Source organism: Numenius arquata, chromosome 8 (genome assembly GCF_964106895.1).
Source record: "Numenius arquata chromosome 8, bNumArq3.hap1.1, whole genome shotgun sequence".
NCBI classification, from domain to species: domain Eukaryota; kingdom Metazoa; phylum Chordata; class Aves; order Charadriiformes; family Scolopacidae; genus Numenius; species Numenius arquata.
In genome coordinates this window covers 29,116,715-29,140,955 of record NC_133583.1, presented here as the reverse complement: position 1 = coordinate 29,140,955, position 24,241 = coordinate 29,116,715, and the positions used below count along the sequence as shown (strand labels likewise).

The 24,241-nt window shown below is 38.7% G+C and overlaps 1 protein-coding gene across 1 annotated transcript in view; it reads left to right on the top strand.

Annotated features, from left to right (window-relative positions):
- Window positions 1-24,241, top strand: part of HMCN1 (hemicentin 1) — a 202,018-nt gene that overhangs the window by 149,055 nt on the left and 28,722 nt on the right. Inside the window, exons 58-85 of the mRNA XM_074152276.1 lie at window positions 1,793-1,954; window positions 3,014-3,127; window positions 3,246-3,448; window positions 3,660-3,741; window positions 3,872-4,003; window positions 4,231-4,380; window positions 6,330-6,489; window positions 7,094-7,218; window positions 8,738-8,921; window positions 9,088-9,185; window positions 9,546-9,824; window positions 10,403-10,593; window positions 11,902-11,983; window positions 12,755-12,891; window positions 15,993-16,134; window positions 17,188-17,332; window positions 18,227-18,354; window positions 18,758-18,914; window positions 19,092-19,213; window positions 19,415-19,579; window positions 19,787-19,894; window positions 20,383-20,520; window positions 20,668-20,802; window positions 21,056-21,325; window positions 21,664-21,854; window positions 22,221-22,434; window positions 23,004-23,138; window positions 23,617-23,807. Coding sequence (XP_074008377.1) covers window positions 1,793-1,954; window positions 3,014-3,127; window positions 3,246-3,448; window positions 3,660-3,741; window positions 3,872-4,003; window positions 4,231-4,380; window positions 6,330-6,489; window positions 7,094-7,218; window positions 8,738-8,921; window positions 9,088-9,185; window positions 9,546-9,824; window positions 10,403-10,593; window positions 11,902-11,983; window positions 12,755-12,891; window positions 15,993-16,134; window positions 17,188-17,332; window positions 18,227-18,354; window positions 18,758-18,914; window positions 19,092-19,213; window positions 19,415-19,579; window positions 19,787-19,894; window positions 20,383-20,520; window positions 20,668-20,802; window positions 21,056-21,325; window positions 21,664-21,854; window positions 22,221-22,434; window positions 23,004-23,138; window positions 23,617-23,807 — 4,340 coding nt within the window. The remainder of the gene's footprint in view (window positions 1-1,792; window positions 1,955-3,013; window positions 3,128-3,245; window positions 3,449-3,659; window positions 3,742-3,871; window positions 4,004-4,230; window positions 4,381-6,329; window positions 6,490-7,093; window positions 7,219-8,737; window positions 8,922-9,087; window positions 9,186-9,545; window positions 9,825-10,402; window positions 10,594-11,901; window positions 11,984-12,754; window positions 12,892-15,992; window positions 16,135-17,187; window positions 17,333-18,226; window positions 18,355-18,757; window positions 18,915-19,091; window positions 19,214-19,414; window positions 19,580-19,786; window positions 19,895-20,382; window positions 20,521-20,667; window positions 20,803-21,055; window positions 21,326-21,663; window positions 21,855-22,220; window positions 22,435-23,003; window positions 23,139-23,616; window positions 23,808-24,241) is intronic.

Sequence of the window (24,241 nt, the reverse complement as noted above, 5' to 3'; positions counted from 1 at the left end):
CTGATGATTGAGTTTTGTTTTAAAATAAAAATATTTTGTTTTTCTTGAAATTTCTGTTTAAATTAAAACTTATTGTCTTTAAAAGATTTGTTTATAATGACTGTAGTCTAATACTATTATTTTAAAAGAAATATTTGCATGAAGCTTCAATTCCAGCTCAATAGTACTACCACTTTAGGTCTATTAAACTCTGAATGCAGTTTCATTTGAAAAATTAGACTATAGCCCCTCAGGAAAGGACAACCCAAGGTGAAGCAGTGATGAAAACGCATTATCATTAAGCAGCATGATCTTTGTTTTGTCAGTCTCAAAAAAAAAGGTTATTTTCCAGCATTTTTGTGTTTCCTATGGAACTGTCACTCAAAGGTGAGTAATTAAAATAAAACCTTCTAAAACATTGAAATAAGCATCCAGTTTTAAAATCTCAACTTCTAAACTTAATATATAATAAATAGGTAATTTTCACACTGAATACTCAAATGGAGCCCCTTACTCGTCTATATGCAGGTTTCCTATGGTATATTTGTGAGTGGTTTGCATATGCTGCGAAGGCTGCAGAATTTGAAACGTACCGTTTATATAGTTCAAGCAAAATTCATTAAAAAGATGGCTCAGATTTGGCCCTGTGTATTTGTCCCGCTGTCTTGCGCTGCCAATAATCACATCTGTGAGAAAGTAACTGTAAAAGTAAATAAATATAAATAACTATAAAATGTCATCAGATCAGAATTCTCTATTTAGTCTAGTGAACCATTTTACACTCATTATCAGGGAGATAACCTTTAATTATTCCAAGTTGAAAAATATGGACTGAATTCACCCATTTACATTGACTCCTCTTGTTTCTGCAGTGCCCCAGAGGAGCAATAAACTTGGCTTAATGACCGTTTTGTGTCATTCAAGTGACAGAGAGCAGCTGAAGTATTTCTGGTGGATATCGTCCAAAATACTTTAACATTTCTGTCTTTGAAGAAGAGGATTCCATGTGTTCTTTGGAATGATTTTTCCACCCAATAGTGCCAAGAACATGCTTTTGCTTTCCTCTTAAGTGTTTTATATGTCCACACTGCAAAAACATGGAAACTAAAACTTGGGGTTTATTAAAAGGAAGAGATTTACAGTTATTTCATTTTAAATAGTTCTTGTAGAAAGGTCAAATGTCAAAATATTCTTGTATTTAAAAACACTGGGACTTGTAAGCTTAAAAATGCACCCCTTAGAGCAACGCTTGTGTGCGGGAATTTTAAACTGCTTAGCTCACTACTAAACAATAGGCTTGTCTGGTTAACACAACAACTCTGAACTTTATCAGAAGGAATAATTTTTTGGTTCTCTATAATGAGAAAACGGACTGTTTGAGAAAGAATAGGAGCAATACAATCAGGAAGAAATTATACTTCGTTATAGTACATATCCTGACAAGGTAAATTTAGTCTGTCCTGCCTTAAGTAGCAAGTGTCCTATAAGTACAGCATTTTAAAACTGATAGTGCATTAGTCAAGGAACTGCAGGATCTCTTAATTAGCCTTCCCAAATCTCAATCACAGAAGGATTGCAGACTAAGTCATTGAAATTTTTGTGAATTGTAGGAACAAGAATGACCGTTAGACTGACTTTAGTCATATTTCCAGATACATCCAAAAAGCAGTGGACCCATTCATAGGATGTGAAAGGTTTTTGCAACTTGACCCTTTGGCAAAACTCAACAATTCAGCTTTATTTTAGTAAATCAGGATCTTGTGGAACATTGTTGGTGCTATGATAGATCTTATTGGTGCATTTCTCTCCACAGTTCCTCCAATTGTTGTTGGTACTAATCCTGAGAATTTGACTGTGGTAGTGAATAATTTCATCTCTCTGACTTGCGAGGTCACTGGCTTTCCGCCTCCTGATCTTAGCTGGCTCAAGAATGGAAAACCTCTCAGTTCGAATACCAACACTTTTATTGTGCCTGGTGAGGAATCTCAGCTATTTCTACAGCCTTTGGGCTCAACTTCTGCATGTTTTGTGTTAACAAGGGCAATGGCCGTTATTTATGAAGCCAATATATTCTTAGCATTGTTCCAGTGAGTAGACAAGACACTTGGTCTACTGTGTTTAATAATTTCTTGGCTGTTGGAAGGGTTCACTTTTAAAGAAAGCTAGCTCAGACTGAAATAAACTCTGTGGAAAAGACTAGAGGGCAAGTCACATAACAGAGGTGCTTTGATATGGGTATTGATTAAATTTGAGTCACTTTGGCTCACATTTCAAAGAAATGGTCAGAAATTGTGATGGAGGCTAAGGTACATTCTGCTGGCTTGGATGACAAAAAGTTAAAACCTTCCCGTAGATGTCAGTGGGAACCTGGGTTAACCCTGCTGAACTCTCAGGAAGAAATCTGTGTGTTTGGAGGTCGTCTTAACCATTCAAAGCTACTCACTAAATAAGGTCCCTGAGTGTCTGTGTCATTTCTGCTCCTGCTGCTTATCTTCAGCCCCGAGTATCAAGTGCAGATCACTTGTGTGGTGCTCAGTCCTCTCTTGCCGGTATTATGTGACAGGGGGCTGTGTTACGGGGTAGACTAAAGCATAGACATGGAAATAGCTTAATGGCAGTAGAGGCATCTTTACAGATTGGTGATGTATGCACAGGCAGTAAGTGGCTTCACAAATGGAGACTGACAAGACTGGAGAATAAAGAATGGGATAGTGACAGAATTAAGTGGAAAGGGTGTAGTTAGATTAGGAGACAGCAGTTAGTAGCTATGAAAGAAACAGTTCTAAAAGGAGTGTTGGTGGTCCAAACATAATTAACAGCACTAGTGAAGTTTACCCTAAAATTTTAGTTCTCTCGTCTGGAGTTTTTATTTTTTTTAAGGATAAATGAACCTTAAAAAGCAATGGCAATTAAGTGATATTTGGAATCTGAGGTTAATTTAGTGGCTGTGCTCGGTCTGTTGGACCTGCAATTTTAAAATAAGAATGATACAATAACCATAGAATAAATGTCAAGCCTTCTCTCTCTACTTCAGGTGCTCGGACTCTGCAGATTCCCCGAGCCAAACTACTTGATGATGGTGAATATACTTGTATTGCCAGAAACCAAGCTGGGGAAAGTCAGAAGAAGAGTTTCCTAACCGTCCTTGGTTTGTTTTTTACAGTTTTCTGAAATAGTGTCTATTGCTTTGAAATTTTATATTTGTTAGGTTGTTTTCTGCCCTCTCACAGAACAAAGGCAGAAATAACTCTGAGCTTCTTCTACAGTGCCCCCAAGCATCAAAGACCATAGTGGAACCTCACTGACAGTGCTGAACGTGCGAGTGGGCACCCCGGTGATATTAGAGTGTGAATCCAACGCTATTCCGCCACCAGTCATCTCCTGGTACAAGAACAGGCACATAATTTCAGAGTCTGCAAATGTGGAGATCTTAGCAGATGGGCAAACATTACGAATCAAGAGTGCAGAGGTAGGCCAGGCCAGTGGGATGCTGCATCTGCCACTACTTTTGCTCTTTAGTGGTGTATTTTATGAGCTGTGCAGAGATGTATTTGCTGGAGGCCTTTCATTCTGTGAAAAGGACCTTGAGTTGGTGGAGGCAAAGGCTGTTAATATCGCTGAACTGTAGCATTAAAATAAGACTCCATAATAAGGTTTTTTTTAATTTATTTTTATTTTAGGTTTCTGACACAGGCCAATATGTTTGCAAAGCCATAAATATTGCAGGGCGAGATGATAAAAATTTCCATCTTAATGTTTATGGTGAGCATACTTTGCATGATCTGGTGTAGTTATGATAATACAATTAACATTTTACAGTAGACAATTCAAAATCAGTTTACAAAAATATATGGTAAACAAACCGTTCTTACTGCTTCCATTCGATATATAGTGCCACCAACTATAGAAGGCCCTGAACAAGAGTTCATCAATGAAACTATCACTAATCCTGTTACCTTTGTGTGTGATGCTACTGGAATTCCTCCACCAACGTTACTGTGGCTTAAGAATGGAAAACCAATAGGTAACATTCTCTCCCTCTCTTTTCTGTTCTTTTTGCCCCTTTTGGGACACCACTGTGCTATTTGCTGTCTGGTTTTTGTTTCTTCATCTGTCTCTAGACAGACTCTTATGTTAACTGATTGGAATCTTTATTTTGTTTTGTTTTGAAATTTTGATGGAAAAGTTTCTCAGGATGTGTTTGCTCTCTGTGGCCTGGTTTGGAATGACTACTCGTTTACATATTTTCAGAAAATTCCGATTCCCTTGAAGTTCATATTTTATCTGGTGGAAGCAAGCTTCAGATTGCTCGCTCTCTGCTTCTAGACAGTGGGACCTACACGTGTATTGCCTCAAATATAGAGGGAAAAGCTCAGAAAAGTTATGTGCTTTCCGTTCAAGGTAAGGCATGAGAGTGCAGTAAGCAGAACTGGTTAATAATTGATTTGAGTATGACGCTGTGTCTGTACTGGAGACACTGAGATAACATAAACACGTAGAAAAGTGGAGAATTCGAACTGTTATTTCTATCACCTGCAACCAGTGGGGAGAAATGGTTAGAGGATTATATACTGTTAGTCAGAAATTTGCATGAAAAAGAATATTCTTAACCTCTGCTTGTAGGAGAACTTGAAAGGATTCAGGAAGGCTGTGTGTGCTTGCTGCTGCTCACATCCTTCCTTCTGCTGAACGCTAAATTACATTGGTTGATAAGAGTGCGGAGCACCACACATACGTGGATTCAGCAGCAGTGGTACCTGTTGCCTTTTTTTGCCGTAGCAATAGGAGTAGATGGCAAGGAAGGAAAAACTGGCAGAATTTCCTTCTGATTTTTTTTTCCCCTTATTTGTTATGGAATTGTCTCCTGCCTCGCAGGTCACCCTTACGTTGCAACTATCTTTGTTTTCCTCCATTTCTAATGACACATCCCCGTTAATTGCACTAGTTCCCACTTGTGTCCAATGATTGCGCTAGTTCCCACTTGTGTCCAATGACACACCTGTTGTGTAGCATCTCCAGCTTCCTGCCATTGTCCCTTCCCATGCTGGCAGTTGCTGGTTAAGGAAGCAGAGGCAGCAACAGCTGAATGAAGGTGAGCTGAGTGTGCTGGCCCACCCATGTGTGATAGCTGGCCATCAGCAGGCCAAACAGAACTAGTATCTGTTCATCATAGCAACCGTTCTTCAAGGGTGCTGGTTTTTTTGTGTGTCCCTGCCTGCCTGCCTGCCAGTTTTTCCCCAAGTTTAGGAATTTGATATCAAGCTACTTGTTTGATCAAATGTGACTGAAATTGTTTGAAATACTCTGTTGTGGTTTAACCCCAGCTGGCAGCAAGGACCACGCAGCCGTTGTCTCACTCCCTCCAGATCCCAGTAGGGTAGGGACAAGAGTGAGAAAATGGAGAAAAAAAGACTCATGGGCTGAGATAAAGACAGCGTAATGGAACAGTAAGGGAAGAGAATAGTAATAATGGTAAAAGAACATACAAAACTAAGTGATGCAATACAATTGCTCTCACCATGTGACGATTGATTGCCCGGCCCATCCCGAGCAGTAATCATCAATTTCTAGCCCCAGACAACCCCCATTTACATACTGAGCATGACGTGTATGGTATGGAATATTCCTTTGGCCAGCTTGTCTCCTGTCTGTCCTCCCTCTCAGCTGCTATGGGAAGCTGAAAAAGTCTTTGACTTAATATAAGCATTACTTAACAACAACTAAATCAGTATGTGTTATCACCATTGCTCTAATTCTAAAACACAGCAGCTACTAGGAAGAAAATTGACTATATCCCAGCTGAAACCAGGACATGCTCAAAAATTACTAGTGGGACTGACAGTCTTGACTCAATGGACAGCATGACAGTCATCCTTATTCTTTAGGAGAACAGGCTAAAAATGGCTACTGGATAGGATGGAATAAGTGTGTGTTAAGAGGAATATGATGGTCTACATGCAATAGAGCATTTGACTGCAGTAAGCACATGCCCATGAGTTAAACAGACATGTAATTGTTACAGTGCGTTGTGATGTTTAATGAAATGGGATTTTGTCATGATATTATTGTACATGTTAGCATTGTTTGAGCAGATAACTGTAGATATTAAGTATAAAGGCAAAGATACATGTTTTTTTGTAGTTTCGTAAATTAGCTCTTTTAAGGAATGTTTAAAGTGGCTTTGAATTTATCTTTGCAGAACCCACTCTAGTAACAGCACCATTGTATACTTTCTAAACTAGATATGACTGGAGGTACTGCAAAAAATGCTAGTACTCATGAGCTACTGCATTGTAACTCTTTATAGTTTAGATTATGTTTCTTCTCTTCCCTCTATCATACATTTCCAGTTCCTCCTAATATTGTTGGCTCTGAAATGCCTAGTGAGGTCAGCACCCTCCTGGGAGAAACCATCCAGCTTGTCTGCAATGCCAATGGAGTGCCCACGCCTGTTGTGCAATGGCTTAAAGATGGAAAAACAGTTGCCAGTGACGATTTACAAAGAATAAGGCAAGCAAAAATAAGCAGACACTGCATTCTCTTTTTGTATGATTTTAAACCTCAGGGAGCGCTTTAGTGAGCATAAAAGAGGGGCCTAAGGAGGGAGTGTAAAGAGGGCCTGAGTCTTAGCTTAGCCAGTTTAAGAACATCATCTCCCGCTTTAGCTTCTATAAATCTAGTATACTTTGTTACTACTTTGATATTTTTTAAATTTTTTTTTTTTTTTTACAGAGATAAGTATGTGATATCTATTTCTTTCTCAGTTGATAAGTTCCATTTAGGTTCATAAAGTTTATTAAGGTCAATAAGTTCCATCGAGTTGCTTTGGAGGGGAAAGCTCTGAGACATGGAAACATACTCTTGATGCTTTTCATTATGGGTTCTTCAAAAGCCTGGTTGGAGTTGAATCCTAATACAAGGTTAAACAGGACATCTCTAGGAATAACTTCCTAGCCTATCTCTAACAACAATATTTTGCAAAAAATAATGATTCTCTCACTGAATTCCCAAGAGGATAGAGGTAGTTGATTTAAATGTACAAAACTGACTGTTTATTTGCCAGGTCATAGGAATAAGTAAACAAACTCACTGTGTTTTATGACCTTCCTTGTAGAGTAACTCCAGATGGCAGCACATTAAACATTTTCAGAGCTCTCAGTTCTGATACAGGAAAATACACTTGTGTGGCTACAAATACTGCAGGAGAGGAAGACCGAATTTTCAACTTGAATGTATACGGTGAGTTTTCACAGATGGGAAACTGAAATCTGGTCCATGATCCTATCTTTGTAAGCACTCCCAAGAGAGGGCCAAGAAATGAATGCCTCTCTTCAGTGTAATACTACTGCATGTGTTTTCAATTTCACGTATTGTAGATATCACGGTATATTACACAGGATGTTCTTTCAATGACAAAACAATTGAAATTGCTGTTAAATATGTTTTGGGATAAACAGAAATTAATTTCTTTGGTGTATTTCACAATAGCGGAATTCTGCTTGCGGTGATTTTTTTTTCTTGTAGAGGAAGATACACTTGGGGCTCATTTACTGTGATACTGCTTTTTTGTTGTTTTAGTTTATCTTCACTAATTCCAGTCAAAGTACATCAGCTAAAAACAGAGTAGTATGATAGAGAACTATTAGTTAAAGGTCCCCCCTTCCCTGAGAAATAGTTTATTTAGGGTTTAAAAGAAAAATTATAGTTTTGGATGAAATTCTTCTCTTGCACAATTTGACAAACAGAAGATAGTAAGCATAACTCTTTTTTAGCAGTGTAGAGAGTGGAAATTTTAATTTGTAAAAAATGTGTTCATGAAGAATAATGACTACTGTGAAAAAGTGAAGAGTTCTGCACTGGCAGCATTCCACAGCGGTGTCTGTCCCGGTTATACGGAGACGAATATGAGCATGAGCAGAGTACCAAGAGATGACTTTTGGTAGACTAAATACGACAATGAATGACCACATCACATCTTTTTGGGACAGAAGGGCACTACACAACAGTGGAAACTTTTGTGATCAGTTTGTATTGGTTGAGGTTCAAGCAAGAACCAACTTAAATGCTGTTATCTATCCAACTGTCATGGTGTGTGATGGGATCTTAAGTCAGCCAGAGCTTGGAGCTGCATGTGGCTGGGTCTTCTTTATATAGTGAGTCCCCTCTTGCCCCCAAGACCAAGACTTCAAAAATAACCTGTAAAACTAAAAACCCCAAAAAGCAGTTCTGATAGAATGATCAATCAGAATACTTAACTAGGTATTTTGAATTTTCCTGTATTTAAAAATTAAGTCAACATATATATCTAGAGGTTAATAAACTAACTTTCCTCCTGCATGATTTTAGCTTTCACTTTATTTAAGATTTATTTAAGGAGGTAAGTTTGAGTGGCAACAAAATGCCAAGTCCCATCTGGCCCTTAAGCAGTTCAGCCCATCCCCTCTAAGCCTTGACCACTCGCTCCTTCCTGCATTGTCATTCTCTCCCCATGAGCTCCCATTTGTTTGCCACAGCCTGACAAATCAAAGAGATATTTCTGCTATCATTCTAAAGTGCAACTGATTTTAAATATGTAAATGTATAATTTATTAGTGCTCAATATTATTGGTAGAGGATTTACTCTTTAAAAAAAAATGGTGATCATCTTACTGAATTGCCTGTGGGACATTAGGTGCAGGATTTCCTGCAAGGTAACACATGTGGAATGATTTTAAAAGCCAGTTTTAATATCTTCCTTTTCAACATTTACAAAATGTAGTTCCTCCAATAATAGCCAATAACAAAGAGGAAGCAGAGGACCTCACTGCCCTTTTGGACACCTCCCTAAATATTGAATGTACTGCTACTGGAACTCCACCACCACAGATAAACTGGCTAAAGAATGGCCTTCCTCTGTCTGTCTCCTCCCAAATCAGGTTGCTGTCATCTGGACAAATTCTCAGGTTGGTTTTCATGTATTTTAACTAGCTGAGTTTTCTGCTCTCTTTTGTTAAATCAGCATAATTCTACTACTATTTTTGGAAAAAAGAATAAAATTTGGTCCAAACTATGCCGTAATGGAGATAATGTATTCCATTTATAGCTTGCTTAAAATTATTTTCTCTTTAGACTTGCCCGAGTACAGATATCTGATGCTGGTGTGTACACTTGCGTAGCATCTAACAGGGCTGGAGTGGACAACAAACATTACAACCTTCAAGTTTTTGGTAAGTTTCTCTGAAATACTTTATTTAATCTTATTTATTAATTTCTTAAAACTAATGTTCATTTGTCTTTCTCACCAACATGCGGTTGTAGACAGCCACAAGTATGTCTTACATAGGTAATCGTTAGGGAAACTTTAATGGGAAGTGGTTTAACCCTAGAAGAGTACTTGAATTGGCCCCCACAATGTGTCACAGGTTTTTTAGAAAGAATAAAAATATATCATTTTTAAATGAATTTTAACACGTGTGCTGAACATGAATGTAAGTGAGGAAATGCAAACAGGTAGCTGCATTCCACCTCTATTCAGAATTAATACCTGGGTTGTACTGTGTATGAATCAGATCTTTGTTTCTCGGCAGTACCACCAAGCTTGGATAACGCAGGAGGAACAGAAGATGTGACTGTAGTAAAAGGCAGTTCAGTTTCGATGAAGTGTCTTACTGATGGCAGTCCTGCCCCAACTATGTCCTGGTTTAAAAATGGACATCCTTTAAGCCTCGGAGCTCACCTGACGTCAAGTAACCAAGGAATGGTCCTTCATTTTGTAAAAGCAGAGACGAGTGACACAGGCAAATACACTTGTGTAGCATCCAATGAAGCTGGAGATACCAGCAAGCACTTTTCCCTCAAAGTGCTGGGTAAGTGTTAACCTTTCAGTTGAACAAAATGCGAGCAGTGAGTGAGTATCTACTCAGGACAGCAATTTAAAAAATCTCTAGGGATAAGGAGTATTTTCAAGAAATATTTACTGTGATAAATAAGAGAAGTAAATAGAAGATACCTAGAGATATGTAAATATGCAACATAGTATATATTTTTCCCCAATGTTTCCTGAGTACTAAAATATGCTATAATTAATAGTAAACTAATTTACAAAGTAATTTGGTTTAAAAGAATAGGCAGGATGATAGCACTGCTGAAGGCATAGCTGAAGGTACAACAGTGAAAGGGCTAATAAGTATATTCACTGGTATCATATAATATATTTTACCTGGGATTATGAAAACATTCTGTAACTAATAATTCCAACTCATAAAATATGCAAATTAATAGACAGAGGCAGATGGAAATTAGGTGAGACACTCAGTGAGCTCATGACACAGTCAGAAATAATACTAATGCAGACTAACTCTACAAACTATAACCATAAGGTTGTGTATCAGGTTTTAGAGGCTTTTTGAGTCAATAAAGAACTCGAATGTTTTTCCTTCCACAGAGCCACCTCACATCAATGGTTCAGATCAACCAGAAGAGCTCTCTGTCATCGTTAACAACCCTCTTGAACTTCTCTGCATCTCTTCTGGCATTCCAGTCCCCATAATCTCATGGATGAAGGATGGGCGCCCACTTCTGCAGAATGATAATGTTCATGTCCTAAGAGAAGTCCTTCGAATAACCAGTGCTCAGGTAAAGTATTTGTTTCAAAGTAGGCTCGGTTTTGCAAACCCTAGAGGAGTGCGCAGATCTGCCTGCTATTAGGACCATAGAATCATAGAATGGTTCAGGTTGGAAAGGACCTTAAAGCTCATCGAGTTCCAGCCCCCCTGCTATGGGCAGGGACACCTCCCACTAGACCAGGTTGTTCAAAGCCCCACCATGCTAAGAGATGTCCTAAAAAGCCTGTGTAAAATCACTCACCTGCATTTGCAGTTTGAGAATATATTTTTCAAGCCTCGCTGTTAAGTTTCCCGTACAGAACAAGCAGTAGTACTATGGGTTGAGAGTGCCCAAGCACTTCTGCCTCTTCTGAATATTATTACTTCATTTCAGAATTCTGTATTTTTTTTTTTAATTTATTGGTGCTTCTTGTTACAAAGCAGAACAATCAACGCTAGGGACTCATCTTTTTTCTGGGGCCGTTTCTGGTTTTAGCTTGTGTCTGTAATCTGTTCTTGTTCATTTCCTACCTATTTGACTCTTGTTCCTGTGTCTGACTTTTCTTCTTTCATGTTTTGTAGCTCCTCCTCAGCGTTTCCTCTTTTTCTATTAGATCAGATTTTCCTAATATTTGCTTCACACATGTATAAGCCATAATTTACAGATAAAAGTACATCTGCGGTCATCTGTGTGCAAGTTAAGAAAAAAATAAATAAAGACAATAGAAGGACTTTCAGATGAATTCAGAGAACAAAAAAAGTCAAGGAAAAAATAACCGTTAAACTTGCACCAACAAATTAAGCCTGTATTCAGCTATGGACAGCCAGACCGAAGTTCACCAAACAGAATTGGGACAGGGCTCAGGTCTGATTGCTGCTCATTTTGTTTGTAAAGCAAACACTACTTGTCTTTACAATGAAGAGTTTACAGGAAGGAGAAAGCATAAAGGTATTAAGGAGCACGTGTGCACAAAAGATTTCCTTAGTACCCAGAACTGACCTTTCTTTAGATGGGTAGCTATAGCCAGTTCCATCTTTATTGATTACTGCTTGCAAAAAGCATCACAAAGAGAAAAGTTCTTGCTGGAGGCATATTATTCAGAGAGATTTTATGGGGTCCTGCAGCTCCTAAGCCATCTCTGCACAGTCCCACTATGGTAAACTACAGAGGTTTTCAGTAACTTTATTAATTCGATTTCAGGTATTCCTTATCTATTGCTTTTCTGTTTTAAGTGCTGTTTGTTATATGTTGCTGTCGATGTTTGTATTTCAGTTTTTCTGAATTGCTCCCATATTTAGAGGTTTCTGTTGAAGTTGTTTGTGTGTTTCCTCCTTCTAGGTGGAGGACACAGGAAGATACACGTGTTTGGCGTCTAGCCCGGCAGGAGATGACGATAAGGAATATTTTGTAAAAGTGCATGGTAAGTTTTATTTAGGAGAAAAAATTATTCCTTCAAACCGTAAACTACTAAGGTACGTATGAGTATCTTAACAAGTTAAATATTACTAAAGAAGATATATTACGTGTTTTGTGAAAGTGATATTACACCTTTAATATTTACACATAATTAACATTTCTGAATACGGGTAACTATTTTGAACATGATACGCAATTAAAAGGGAAAGTTCCACCAGATGCAACTGATTTCTCTTATACTTCCAAGTCTTATATTTTGAATACCTAGGAAGGTGTTATGGATATCAGTATTCAGTTGGATTGAGTTTATTGTGCTTACTGAAAAAGAATATGAAGGATACTGATATCTATGATCATCTTGTTTTTTCAGTAGAAAAAGTTAAGAAATGTATTTAGAAATGAATACATAAAATTCATTGACAGTAAAGGAAGTATAAATGGGAATTCTGCAGTTCTATAATATGCCTTGGGTTTTTTCTTGAAGATTATAACTTCCGTGTTTGGAAGCTTCTGTCTGGCTTAAATGCTGGTACCCTCACTGAGAATGGACTTTAATTTCTGTCACAGTAGTTTCCAGCATGTGACATAAGAAGCAGGTTCACCAGTTAAACAAATGTGATATATTTAGCACAGGTATTGAAAAGTAGAACTAATTAATAGCACTGTAGCTTTGCATTTATTTTAAACTTAAGAAGTAAATTAGAAATTTTCAGTGGATAATTTTAACAGTAGCTCGTATGTGTGGTGTTTATTTTTTTCTTAATTTTTGTAACAGTTCCTCCTAACATTGCTGGTACTGGTGGTCCACAGGACCTCACCGTGTTGCAGAACAGACAAGTTCTACTGGAATGCAAGTCAGATGCTGTGCCACCTCCAACAATCTCATGGCTTAAAAATGGAGAACTTCTAGAGGTATAGTGGTTACGTTATTTATACTAGTCCTTTGCTCCCTTTATTTTTTACACACAGTGCTTGAGGTTTCTTATTCTGCTCACTTGCCCCTTAAGTGCAGTCCGAGTTATGGTGCCTTGAATTCAAGAGAAGCTGAGTAGCCCCAGTACAAATACAGTTAGTCCTAAATGAGTACCTGAAGCTAGCAGGCATGTGAAGTGGCCATCCCGCTGTTACTTGTTCTTTTTTCCTTTAGGGGGATCCCTTGCTCCTCCTGGATCCTCTGAACAATGCTAGAAGCCTTCGGTATACTCCTGAATGGCTTCCCAGGAAAGGTAGCTGAGAAAAGACTGCACTATATGTTTCCTTTGGGTATATTATGCATCCTCATATTCTATTAGCGTTTAGAAAGGAACTAAGATTCTTTACGTTGGAAAAAAAGAAAAGAAAATGGGTTGCTAATCACCACAGTTTTGTATCAAATGCATCATTTTCACTTAGAATTCCATGTAGTGTCATGTTTAGGCATCAAATCTTTGCTGGTTGAGAGACAATTAGCAAGATGAAGATGATTTATACAGAAAGAATTTTTACTTCCCATTCTCTCCCTTGGGATCACTCAGAAACCCACCGCTTTCCAACTGAACAATTTAAGTTCCATTATTAATTGAACCTAATTAATTGATAATTTTCCCTCAATTGATCTTTATTCATTAATAAAGAGGAAAAAATTTCAGCTTATGGATTGTGTCCCCTTAACTGTAGTCCATCAGTAGTATTCACCTGAAGTTCTGCTTATTTGCAGACATGCTTCTGACATGCTATTCCTCAGACTCTTTCTCTATTGTAAATTCAGAAGAATGAAATATTAGTGGAAGAAGTAAGAATATGGTGGGCAATTATGTCTTACTAGGTGCTGCTGGGGAATGTTACCTTGAATATAGCACAAAAGCTAGCTAGAAACAAGTGTAAGAGAAACAGTCTTCTTCTGAATGGCCAATTCTTTAATTGGGTAGTGGTTTTATTTTATTTTTTTTAAATGAAAGCAAGCTTGAACAGTGCTTGGAAGTTAAGTATGTGAATACCTTTTTCCTTGGAAAGCTTGTGTTTTAAAAGCAGAACTTAACAAAAATAAACAGTGAAAAGAAGCCACTGTAACAAATGTTCACCAGAAAACAAAGCAATAGAGGAACACTGTGATTGACATGGGGACTCAGCTGAAAACCTGTGAATTAACTTCTGTAATGTTAGTTCTCCTTGTGCCTCATTAATTCATGTCAGTATGTGAGGGCTGAGATATCTTGGTTGTGCAGTATGGTCAATCTCCTGCCTTTTGATTTATAATCAAAAAGTAGGGATTTCTAGAGTTAGCTCTCCTCCAGCACTAAATTTAAGTTATAATTTAGTTCAGAGATGGGACTTCAAATTTGTCATGTGTACTTTAAGCAGCAGACTTAGGTATATTCTGTTCCCTACAATCCTTATAATTCTCCAGCTTAGTTTACATAAATATATAATCCAGATATCAGGAAAACATCGGTGTCCTCCTGAATGCCTGGTTGCTTTCTCACCCTCAAAGACATGTAAGAGCCTACTAAGAGGCTGGGAAGGAGCTCTCCCTGGGTGTGTAAAGAGAGGTGCTCTGTGGCATATCATCCGCCTTATCCTGGAAAAATTAGAGGTTTCACAGTGACAAGAGAGGACTGGAGAAAGTCAGGTTTTCACATTGCAGTGTTATTTCAATTTCAGTCATCACTGCTTTTTATAAAGCAGCCTTGTGGTGGAGAGTGTCATTCCTCCTGCTTTTGTTGTCTTCCACTGTGCAGATTTTGAGGTCTATTCTAGACCTCTGTACGCTTAATGATGTAGTTGTGCAGCACCACTATTTTTGGTAGCAGAACTATAGAAAGATCTAGCCTCTAGCTGCTTTGGAGTCCTTGCACTCTTCATAGATTTGGAAATACACTCTGAGTGTTAAGAAAAGAAGTAGGTAAGAGTGTCTTTACTGAATCTGGCTTTATTTAAACACTAAAAGAATTGCTGAAATAGTAATTTTTCAAAGATGGGTTTTCTGACAGACCATAAGGATTAAATGATAGCTTCATTGCCTGTCTTTTGTCATCTGTAGGCTTCTGTGTTTAGGCATCATAGCCTAGGCTGTGCACTCAACAGGAAATACCAGTTATTACCCAAAATCTGATTGTCTGTAGTCCACTCTAGTGGTGAATCATTTCAGCTGCGAGGCTCCAGCGCTGCTGTTTATTCTGCGTTGGTAGACTTGCTGACTTGGTGCCTCGTATGAGACCAGCGTAGTAGGGTACTAGTGCAGAGAAGTGCAGCACTGGAGGAGTTTCACCTATCTATTGTAGTTGCTATTCTCAGGTCTTCTAATCAAGAGTAAATGGGTATTTCAGCTTTCAGTTTTATCCAAAGTGTGAGTAGCACATACTGGAAAAGTTTGAGTTTCTGTTCTTTTTCTCTTGCTTCTTTATCCAGTCTGGCTTTTGAACACTTGTAGTTGATATTACTATCAGTCATTCGTGCAGATCTGATCCAGACTAGTTGTGGTAAAAAAGCTTGGACTTAAATGGCTACCTAGCAGGTGCTGTGGAGTTATTGTAGAGCTGGGAAGAGTGGTATCCTCATACTCAGAAATGCTGGTTAATAAACTTAGTAGGCTCTTTATGGTGGATGCCACCTGGTCAACACTGTGATGTTTGGAGAACAGTGTAGAAAAACTTGTATTTCCTCTGCCTGTAGTATGCATGGATTTTCAAAATAAATAAATAAATAAATAAATAAATAAATCATGTGCTATTAGCTGCCCCTTTCCATAAAAACTCAAAAGCCCTTTGGCTATGTAACCCAAAACCTGTCTTATTCAAGCACAAGGCCCAGTAGGGGTTTCAAGGGGAAAGCATTAAACAGTGATAATTTTTTAAAACTTTGTTTACCCTATTATCTTCATGGATGTAAACAGTTAAGCCAGCAATGAATTCGGTCCCCGGTTTATCTTTGACCTTCCTTCATAGCCTTTATTACTCTGCAACGAAAGAATGTTCTGTCTTCATAAAGAGAATGATAGTAAAGCTAAATTTGTCAAACTCTCTCTTTCCCCTTAGGGAACTCCTCGAGTTCGGATCCTATCCAATGGGCGTTACCTGCAGATCAATAATGCTGACCTCAGCGATACAGCAAGCTATACATGTGTGGCAAGTAATATCGCAGGAAAAATGACCAGAGAGTTCATGCTGACAGTACACGGTAAAATCATGGATCCCGTCTTGTGCATTTTGATCTCTGCATGGTATTTCTGCAGGAGTTCTAATGGCAAGAGGGAAGCGTTGGTACCTCTTTCTGACCAAGTGTTAGGCTGTCTCTAAAGTGTGTGACCATGTGTGTTACCTCATGTGTGCCACCATCTGAGTCCACAGTTGTCACCCACACTAAATGACCTGTTGGGGGCTCACTGTGGCTCCCTCTCCCGGGCTTTCTGCTAATGGAGGGTGCTGTGCATCTAGCATTCATCCTGATGTGGAGTCAGGATACATCCAGAATGAACACCCTGGTCCAGGCCTGAGAAATGTTCTTGGACAAATTTGGAGAAATTCTTAATAGCATTTGACTGGCACCTTCATGTGCTAGGTCTCATAACTAGCTTGGCCACCAGTTTTGCAAGGTACTTGAAAACTGTGGTGGCTTCTCTGCACCTGTAATGAGGAGATAGTAGGAAGATAGAGCTTGAAGGGCCCTGTGCATCCTGGTACCCCTCATGTACTGCCATTGGCCTGAATTTCACTTTAAAACTATTTATTTTCCCACATCCAGTCTGATGAGAAACTATTCTATTCTCACACTCTGGTGATGATAAGAAACTTTTTCCTAATTTCTATTCTGTTCACAACCCAGTCATATGTACCTGTGTTACACTGTGCCCCCACCAATGACTGTCCTTACTGGTCCAATTAAAATTCTTTTTTCTCCTTAGTTTATAATTAGGAAGCAAGGATATATCACCACAGCCTTAATTTTCTAAATTAAATATGCTGAACTCTTTTACTGTTTTACCTATAGGATAACTTTTGCAGTAACTTGCAAAGGTGATCTTTACAACACCTTTCAAACAAACTTTCTTTTTCATTCCCTACTGCATCGTGGCAATTATCGTGCACTACACAAAGCGGTGAGAAACTTGTTTCTGTCTCTGCAGTGATCCCCATACCTGTTACTGCATCTGTTTTCATGTGTTTACTTTCGGTCATTGCAGCCTGAAGGTTTTTTTTTTTCTTATATCATCAACGATTTTTCCCTTTACAGTGGCCCCTACAATCCGAAGCAGTCCTCAGGCAGCTGTTGTGCATATAAATGCTACTGCTGTTCTGGAGTGCGTTGCAGAAGGAGTACCAACCCCGAGAATTACATGGAGGAAGGATGGGGCTATTTTTACTGGAAACAATACGAGGTATTGTTCAGAAGTCAGCGTAAATATTTTTCATTGTTTTAAAAGAATGTATTGATTACAGAAAGCTTAATTAGACATCTGTGACTTGTAAATTAGTTTTGTTTTCACAGATCAGAACTGATATTTGTACTATCATCTCAAATAGACCCAAATGCGGAAAATACGCTGATAGAAACAGTAATACAAAGAAGTTATTCTGCAGAAAATTAGCAGTACTAAAGTTTACATCCTTTTATGAGGACAAAAATCTCTCCCTTGACAACCAAATGGAATACTAATTCTTCTGATATTTAAGATTTTAAACAGTGAACATGGAAAATCTTTGCATCTTTTTAAATATATATGGAGTTTTGGGATGACGCCAAGCATTTCATGCAGACCAAAAACTACTTGAGTGTATTCTGTAGTTTCTAATATATTAAATTTTGTATATGTGTTCTAGTATCAACTTTTATTGTAGTGAATGGTTTCTATCTTTTGATTGTTTCAAGGAGAAGTAGTTTGGCATTTTCTAGAACTGAGCAAATGCTGAAGAATTCAGTTATATTTCAAAGAAAAAAGAGAATTTACAAGCATTAACTAGGGTTTTTTAAGGTTAAATGAGAAACCATAGAAAGGGACTTTTGGATATTTTCTGCAAATCTGTCATCATTTATGTGGAATCACTAGGTCAGCTAGATTTCATCATCTCTCTGGAAAATAGATGTGCTGGGAAAGAGTGAAGTCAGAATAAATGCAATAGATGAGAAAACTGTATGTGCCCAAATTAAGACACCACGTTTAGGCTATTTGTTGTGTACCCTGAGTCATCTTTTGCTTTTGCAAACAGCAAAATAGGATAGCCTATGGTTCCATTGATTGGATAGTAGAAAAAAATATATGGCTTTTTTTCAGATATTCCATGTTAGAGGATGGATCTCTACACATCCACTCAGCACAAGTTACTGACACAGGAAGATATGTGTGTATGGCAACCAATACAGCTGGCACTGAACGCAAACGAATTGATCTGCAGGTTCTTGGTAAAAGTTTTGGTTTTAGATAAATATATACGTTTTTACAAGTCTGAAGTCCAGTTACATCATTTTTCTTGTTCTGCCAGATCCAATTTTAAGTTTAGCCCCTTTTTAGTTGCTCTGGTTGGGAAAAAAAAAAAAAAAAAAGAAAAAAAAAGGTAAGACCTTTATGGCCTTAGGAATACAACCCAAATGTTCATGAAAAGAAAATATTCATTCCTTGTGTGCTGGAACTAGAAAGACTTGACACATCCCATGCTACATGTTTAGTAAGTTTACCACTGTCAAGTTACTCTTTATAAAAATAAAGTGTGTTCAGGCAGTTCAGCCCTGTATATATAGATATGAGAGCAGTGTGTGGGCATATCTGTATGATTATTCTGAATAATGAAGCTTTGTTTATCTTTAGTTCCTCCAACTATTGCTCCTGGACATACAAATATTACAGTTACTGTAAATGTGCAGACCACTTTGCCTTGTGAAACCACTGGAATTCCCAGACCAGCAATTAGCTGGAAAAAGAATGGGCATCTGCTTAGTGTTGACCAGAACCAGAATACATACAGGTGAGAGATGTTTTCTTTTCACTGTGGATTTAATTTTTCAGGGATGATTTTGGCACTTTAAAAATCTAGCCATGCTTAAATGTAATCTTGCATAGCCAGCAAATTCAGTGGTCTGATTACCTGAGAAGAAAAGAAGTATTTCAATGGCTTTTACTTTCTTCTCTTTTCTTTGTTCAGACTTCTATCTTCAGGTTCCTTAGTAATCATTTCTCCCACTGTGGATGACACTGCTGTCTATGAGTGCTCCGTGTCAAATGATGCAGGAGAAGATCAAAGAGCAGTTGAGCTCACTGTTCAAGGTAGAGGAGATATTGCTATTACATGTGTATGGCACCTAGAATTTCTCTGGGGCATTCCAATGTTGAGATGAGATTTTTTATATCATTCTTTTATGATACTGATATCCATAATTCACCAGCATTCCCAAGAAAGTTGTTATTTCCAAGAATTCATAAAAATGAAAATGGGCCAGTAACCTTTACACTTATCTTCATTTTTAGTGCCCCCATCCATAGCAGATGAAGCCACAGACTTTTTGGTAACAAAGCTGTCTCCAGTAGTAATTTCCTGCACCGCGTCAGGGGTTCCTGTCCCCTCAGTTCATTGGACCAAAAATGGCATAAAGTTGCTTCCCAGAGGAGATGGCTACAGAATTCTCTCTTCAGGTACTGTGTGTGACTGGAGCTCAGCTGCAGGAAATCGGTGAAAGGGTGCAATTGTGCCCACCTAGAAGTGATTAATTAAAGAAATGCAAACAATCTCCCGAATAACCTCTCTCCAACTTCTTAGAATAAAAATGCTGTAAAAGAGTTTTACTGTGAATACAGGAAGGATACTGCTGTATGTTGTAAAGCAGGCTCTCTCTGCTGCAGGTGCTATTGAAATACCTGCCGCTCAGTTAGGGCACGCGGGACGGTACAGCTGTGTGGCCCGGAACGCCGCTGGCTCAGCTCACAGACACGCCACTCTTCGTGTTCAGGGTAAGATGGGAAGCCGAAGTGCATTGTGTCAGAAAGCGTTGCCCGTTTAATACCTATGTATGCTGCAGCGTAATGGTGAGACCAGAGCGAACCATCACCAGTAGCTCTTGCTTAGCTGAATTGTCTCATGGATGCCCTGATCATTCACAAAGTCACTACCCTCCATGTTACGACTCTGATACCTTGGGTGGAGCCCCCACAGTCCATCCTGTTCGATTTTATTTTTGAAAGATTTTTGTTTCTTCGCTTTTTGGTAAGTTAAAAAGCATCCATGATGGCAAATTGTATTAAGTAAGGCCATATTCTATACTGCTGATCATGTTTTTATATTTAAGAGCACTTCCACTGAGCTCTCCACAAGGATGGCAGAATACAACCATTGATAATTTTGCTTTCTTAGACTCAGGTCATGCGATTTTAGTATCTTCTGTATTTTCTAGCTTTGAAGGTTAAACCTATTGCATTTTCCTTTTTATTCCGTTCCACAGAACCACCAGTTATCCAAACTCAACCAGGGGTGCTGGACGTCATTGTGAATAATCCCATTCTACTACCATGTGAAGCGACGGGTACACCTCGACCCATAATAACATGGCAAAAGGAGGGCATCAATATAATCACAACAGGTAACCTCGTAAAGCCTGTAACTCCAGCCTACTTGCTGTAACTCAGAAACTTATTTTCTCTTTTCTGAATATTCAAACTTGGATTTAAGGAACCCATATAAGGAACACAAAGCAAAAAGTGTCAAACTTTGTTTATGTGTGTTTTAGGCAACAGTTATACTGTTCTTCCCAGTGGCAGTTTACAGATTGCAAAATCAACTGTTGAAGATGCTGGCACTTACATGTGTGTTGCTCAAAATCCAGCTGGCACCGCTCTGGGGAAGATCAGACTGAAAGTTCAAGGTAAATCATCTTTTAAACTCTTGTAGTGATTTACGGACAAGAAATTTGTGCATGTTCTGTTAGTCAAAACCCAATTCTGAGCAACACAAATGGACCTAATGCTTGCCTACCTGATTTGACACTGAGTAGAGCCCAGGAGGTTCATTCTTTTTAGTGGTCTTCCTGCCTTAGGATTATTTTCACTAAGAACTGAAGCATTCTATGCTTCTTACAACATAAAATTCTTTTAAAAATTTTCTTGCTTCTTTTTCAGTTCCTCCTGTTACCAAGTCCCACCTCAAGGATTATGTTGTTCCTGTTGATCAATCTGTCACTCTGCAGTGTGAGGCTGAAGGCTACCCTAGGCCAGAGATCAGCTGGCATAAAGATGGACAGCAAATAACGGAGTCCCTGAGACGCAGAATCCTTAGCACTGGCGCGCTGCAGATAGTGTTTGTACAGCCCGACGACGCCGGCCGTTACACGTGCATAGCGGCAAACCTGGCAGGGTCCAGCAGCTCTGGCATGGAACTCACTGTGCACGGTTAGTGGGACTGCGCAGAAACAATGTGCATTATCACAGCATGAACCTACAGAGGGTAAGGAGCTAGGATGTAAGGGAAGACTTCAGGAAAATTGTGCTACTTCATGGGTTTTAGTATCAGCCAGTTACTTGAATTTGGGAAGAAGATTACATTTCCGTAACTTGGTTTATACTTTGTTACAAGTGTTTCTCTGGAGTGCATAATGGTAGTCATTGACAGAGACAAGAAACAATACAGAAGATCCAGGCAATGATTTCTTCAGTCCTGTATTATATGCTGTTATAGTACTGCTTGGGTAATACGTAAAGGTAAATCTTTTTAATAAACCTTCTCACAGTTCCACCCAAGATTCACAGTACGGAGGCGCAGTACACCGTCACTGAGGACTCCCAGGCTGTTCTGTCCTGTGCGGCTGAGGGGATCCCAACACCAACGATAAACTGGAAGAAGGACAATACACTGTTAACAGAGATAGTAGGAAAATACCGGGCTGTGCCAGAGGGAGACCTCATTTTGGACAATGTTGTTGTAAGTTCCCTAAATCTAAGCTATGACTTGACATGGTTTGGCAGTAATAAGACCCTGCTTCTCTTCGTTTTCACCCACCTCTGGAATAGTCTTTTTTTATATTTTGTTTTCTTGTTCTTAATGTTCCAGAGTCTTTATAAATGTTTCATTTTCCACTGAGGAGTAAAATATCTGTGAAAAATTTGTAGTGATAAATTCTAAGGAAGTGTAGGTCGTGTTTCAAATTCAGAAGAATTGAAAAGGGTTCAGATGAGCATCTCTACTGAATGCTTGTTCCAAACCTTTTGAGATTCTCTTATCGTTACAAGTGGTAGTGTTGTGTAGGATGTATCACAGTTGAAATTTCCCTAACATGCTTTCTTTCAGCCTGAAGATTCTGGTAGTTACACCTGTATTGCTAACAATGCTGCTGGAGAAGATACACACACTGTCACCCTGGTGGTTCATGTACTTCCAGCTTTTACTGAACTACCTGGAGATATATCTTTGACTAAAGGAGAACAGCTCAGATTAACTTGCAAAGCAACTGGGATACCTGTACCCAAAATAACATGGACCTTTAACAATAACATCATTCCAGGTGGGTAACACCAGGTCTTACTGATCATTCCGCTCTAGAGTTGTTTTCCCACACACAGCGTTGCAATTAGTTTAGGAAGGAAAAATACTCTAAAGAAAAAGAATACTTGTTAGGCAGTGATTATTTGAGGAATATCTTCAGTATTATGCATTCATGTAATTAAATTGCCTCTGAGACAAAGTTGTAAGGAAGATAATTAAAAAATTGTTCCTCTTCTGTAGCCAATAATGTAACACATTAAAAACATTCAGTATGTGATGATATTTACTCAGCATCCGACAAGTAGTGCTATTTCTCTTAAATATGAAGAAAACCTCAGCAGTTCACAGGATGCAGATGCACAAAGCTTGAAATTAAGGGACAACTTAAGTGAATACATCCATGTGGGCAAACGTCGTAGCAGTGACTTCTCTGTGCGTTTCTAAGATGGCTCAGAAATGAAATGGCACAGTGCCATTGAGCTGTATTGCTGAATAGACTGTAATTCAAACAGTCTTACAACATACCAATCACTGAGATATATGTGTTTAAAGTCGTTGAAGTAACCCTTTACTGTGTTCTCCCATCAGCACAATACGATGATGTAAATGGACACAGTGAACTTGTTATCGAAAGAGTATCTAAAGATGACTCTGGTACCTACGTATGCTCAGCAGAAAACACAGTTGGCTCAATCAAAGCTATTGGTTTTGTATATGTCAAAGGTATGTAAAGTAACAGTAGTTGTGGTCAGTATTGGACAGTTTCCCACAGCCATCTGTTTTGACAGTAAAATCATAGAATGGTTAGAGTTGGAAGGGACCTTAAAGATCATCGAATTCCAACCCCCTTTGGTGGGCAGGGACACTTCTCATTAGACCAGGTTGCTCAAAGTCCCATCCAGCCTGGCCTTAAACACCTCCAGGGATGGGACATCCACAGCTTCTCTGGGCAACCTGTTCAGTGCCTCACCATCCTCACAGCAAAGAATTTCTTCCTAATATCTAATCTAAATCCACCCTTTTTCAGTTTAAAGCTGTTAGCGCTTGTATTTGATTCCTTGTCTACAGCTAAATGGGAAAAATCAAAATGAGTTGAAATTCACACTTCAGAAAGTCAGAGATGAATGATCCCTATCAGCAACTTCATTAAGGGCGTTTTATTTTGACTTTGCTATTTCTCTGCCATCACTTGTTTTTTCAGAGCCTCCAGTCTTCAAAGGAGATTACCACTCTAGCCGAATTGAGCCCTTGGGTGGCAATGCTATGTTGAACTGTGAAGTCAGAGGAGATCCACCTCCAACCATCCAGTGGAGCAAAAAAGGAGTTGGCGTTCAGATTAACAACAGGATCCGACAGCTTAACAATGGTTCTCTTGCTATCTACGGCACTGTAGTGAGTCACTGCTCTGTTACAATGTGTTTCTGCATTCTATTTGATTAATGAAGGTATTCCAGATCGCGTTGTTTTGAAAGAATGAGGCTAGACATTTAATCCACTTTTGCTTTTACCTTTAACAAATGTTGTTTTAATTCAGACTAGTATTAGACTCAAATTATTGTGATGAAAAAACCCAAGGGGGCTATCTTTCTCTTTGATTGTCAGAAGGACTGAATCTACATACTAACGGTTGGCATGTGAAATCCTGGTCGTTCCTAATTAAATGGGACTTTTGCTTTTGACCTTAAAAGACCCTGGGTTCTACAAGGTCAGGTCAGCTGAAAATGTGCAAATCTCTTAGCATGTGAATTCCTCATATGAACGGCAAGACCCCCTTTTTCCCTCCCCATAAACTTACATCTGCATTTTGAAATGGGGTTAAAAACAAT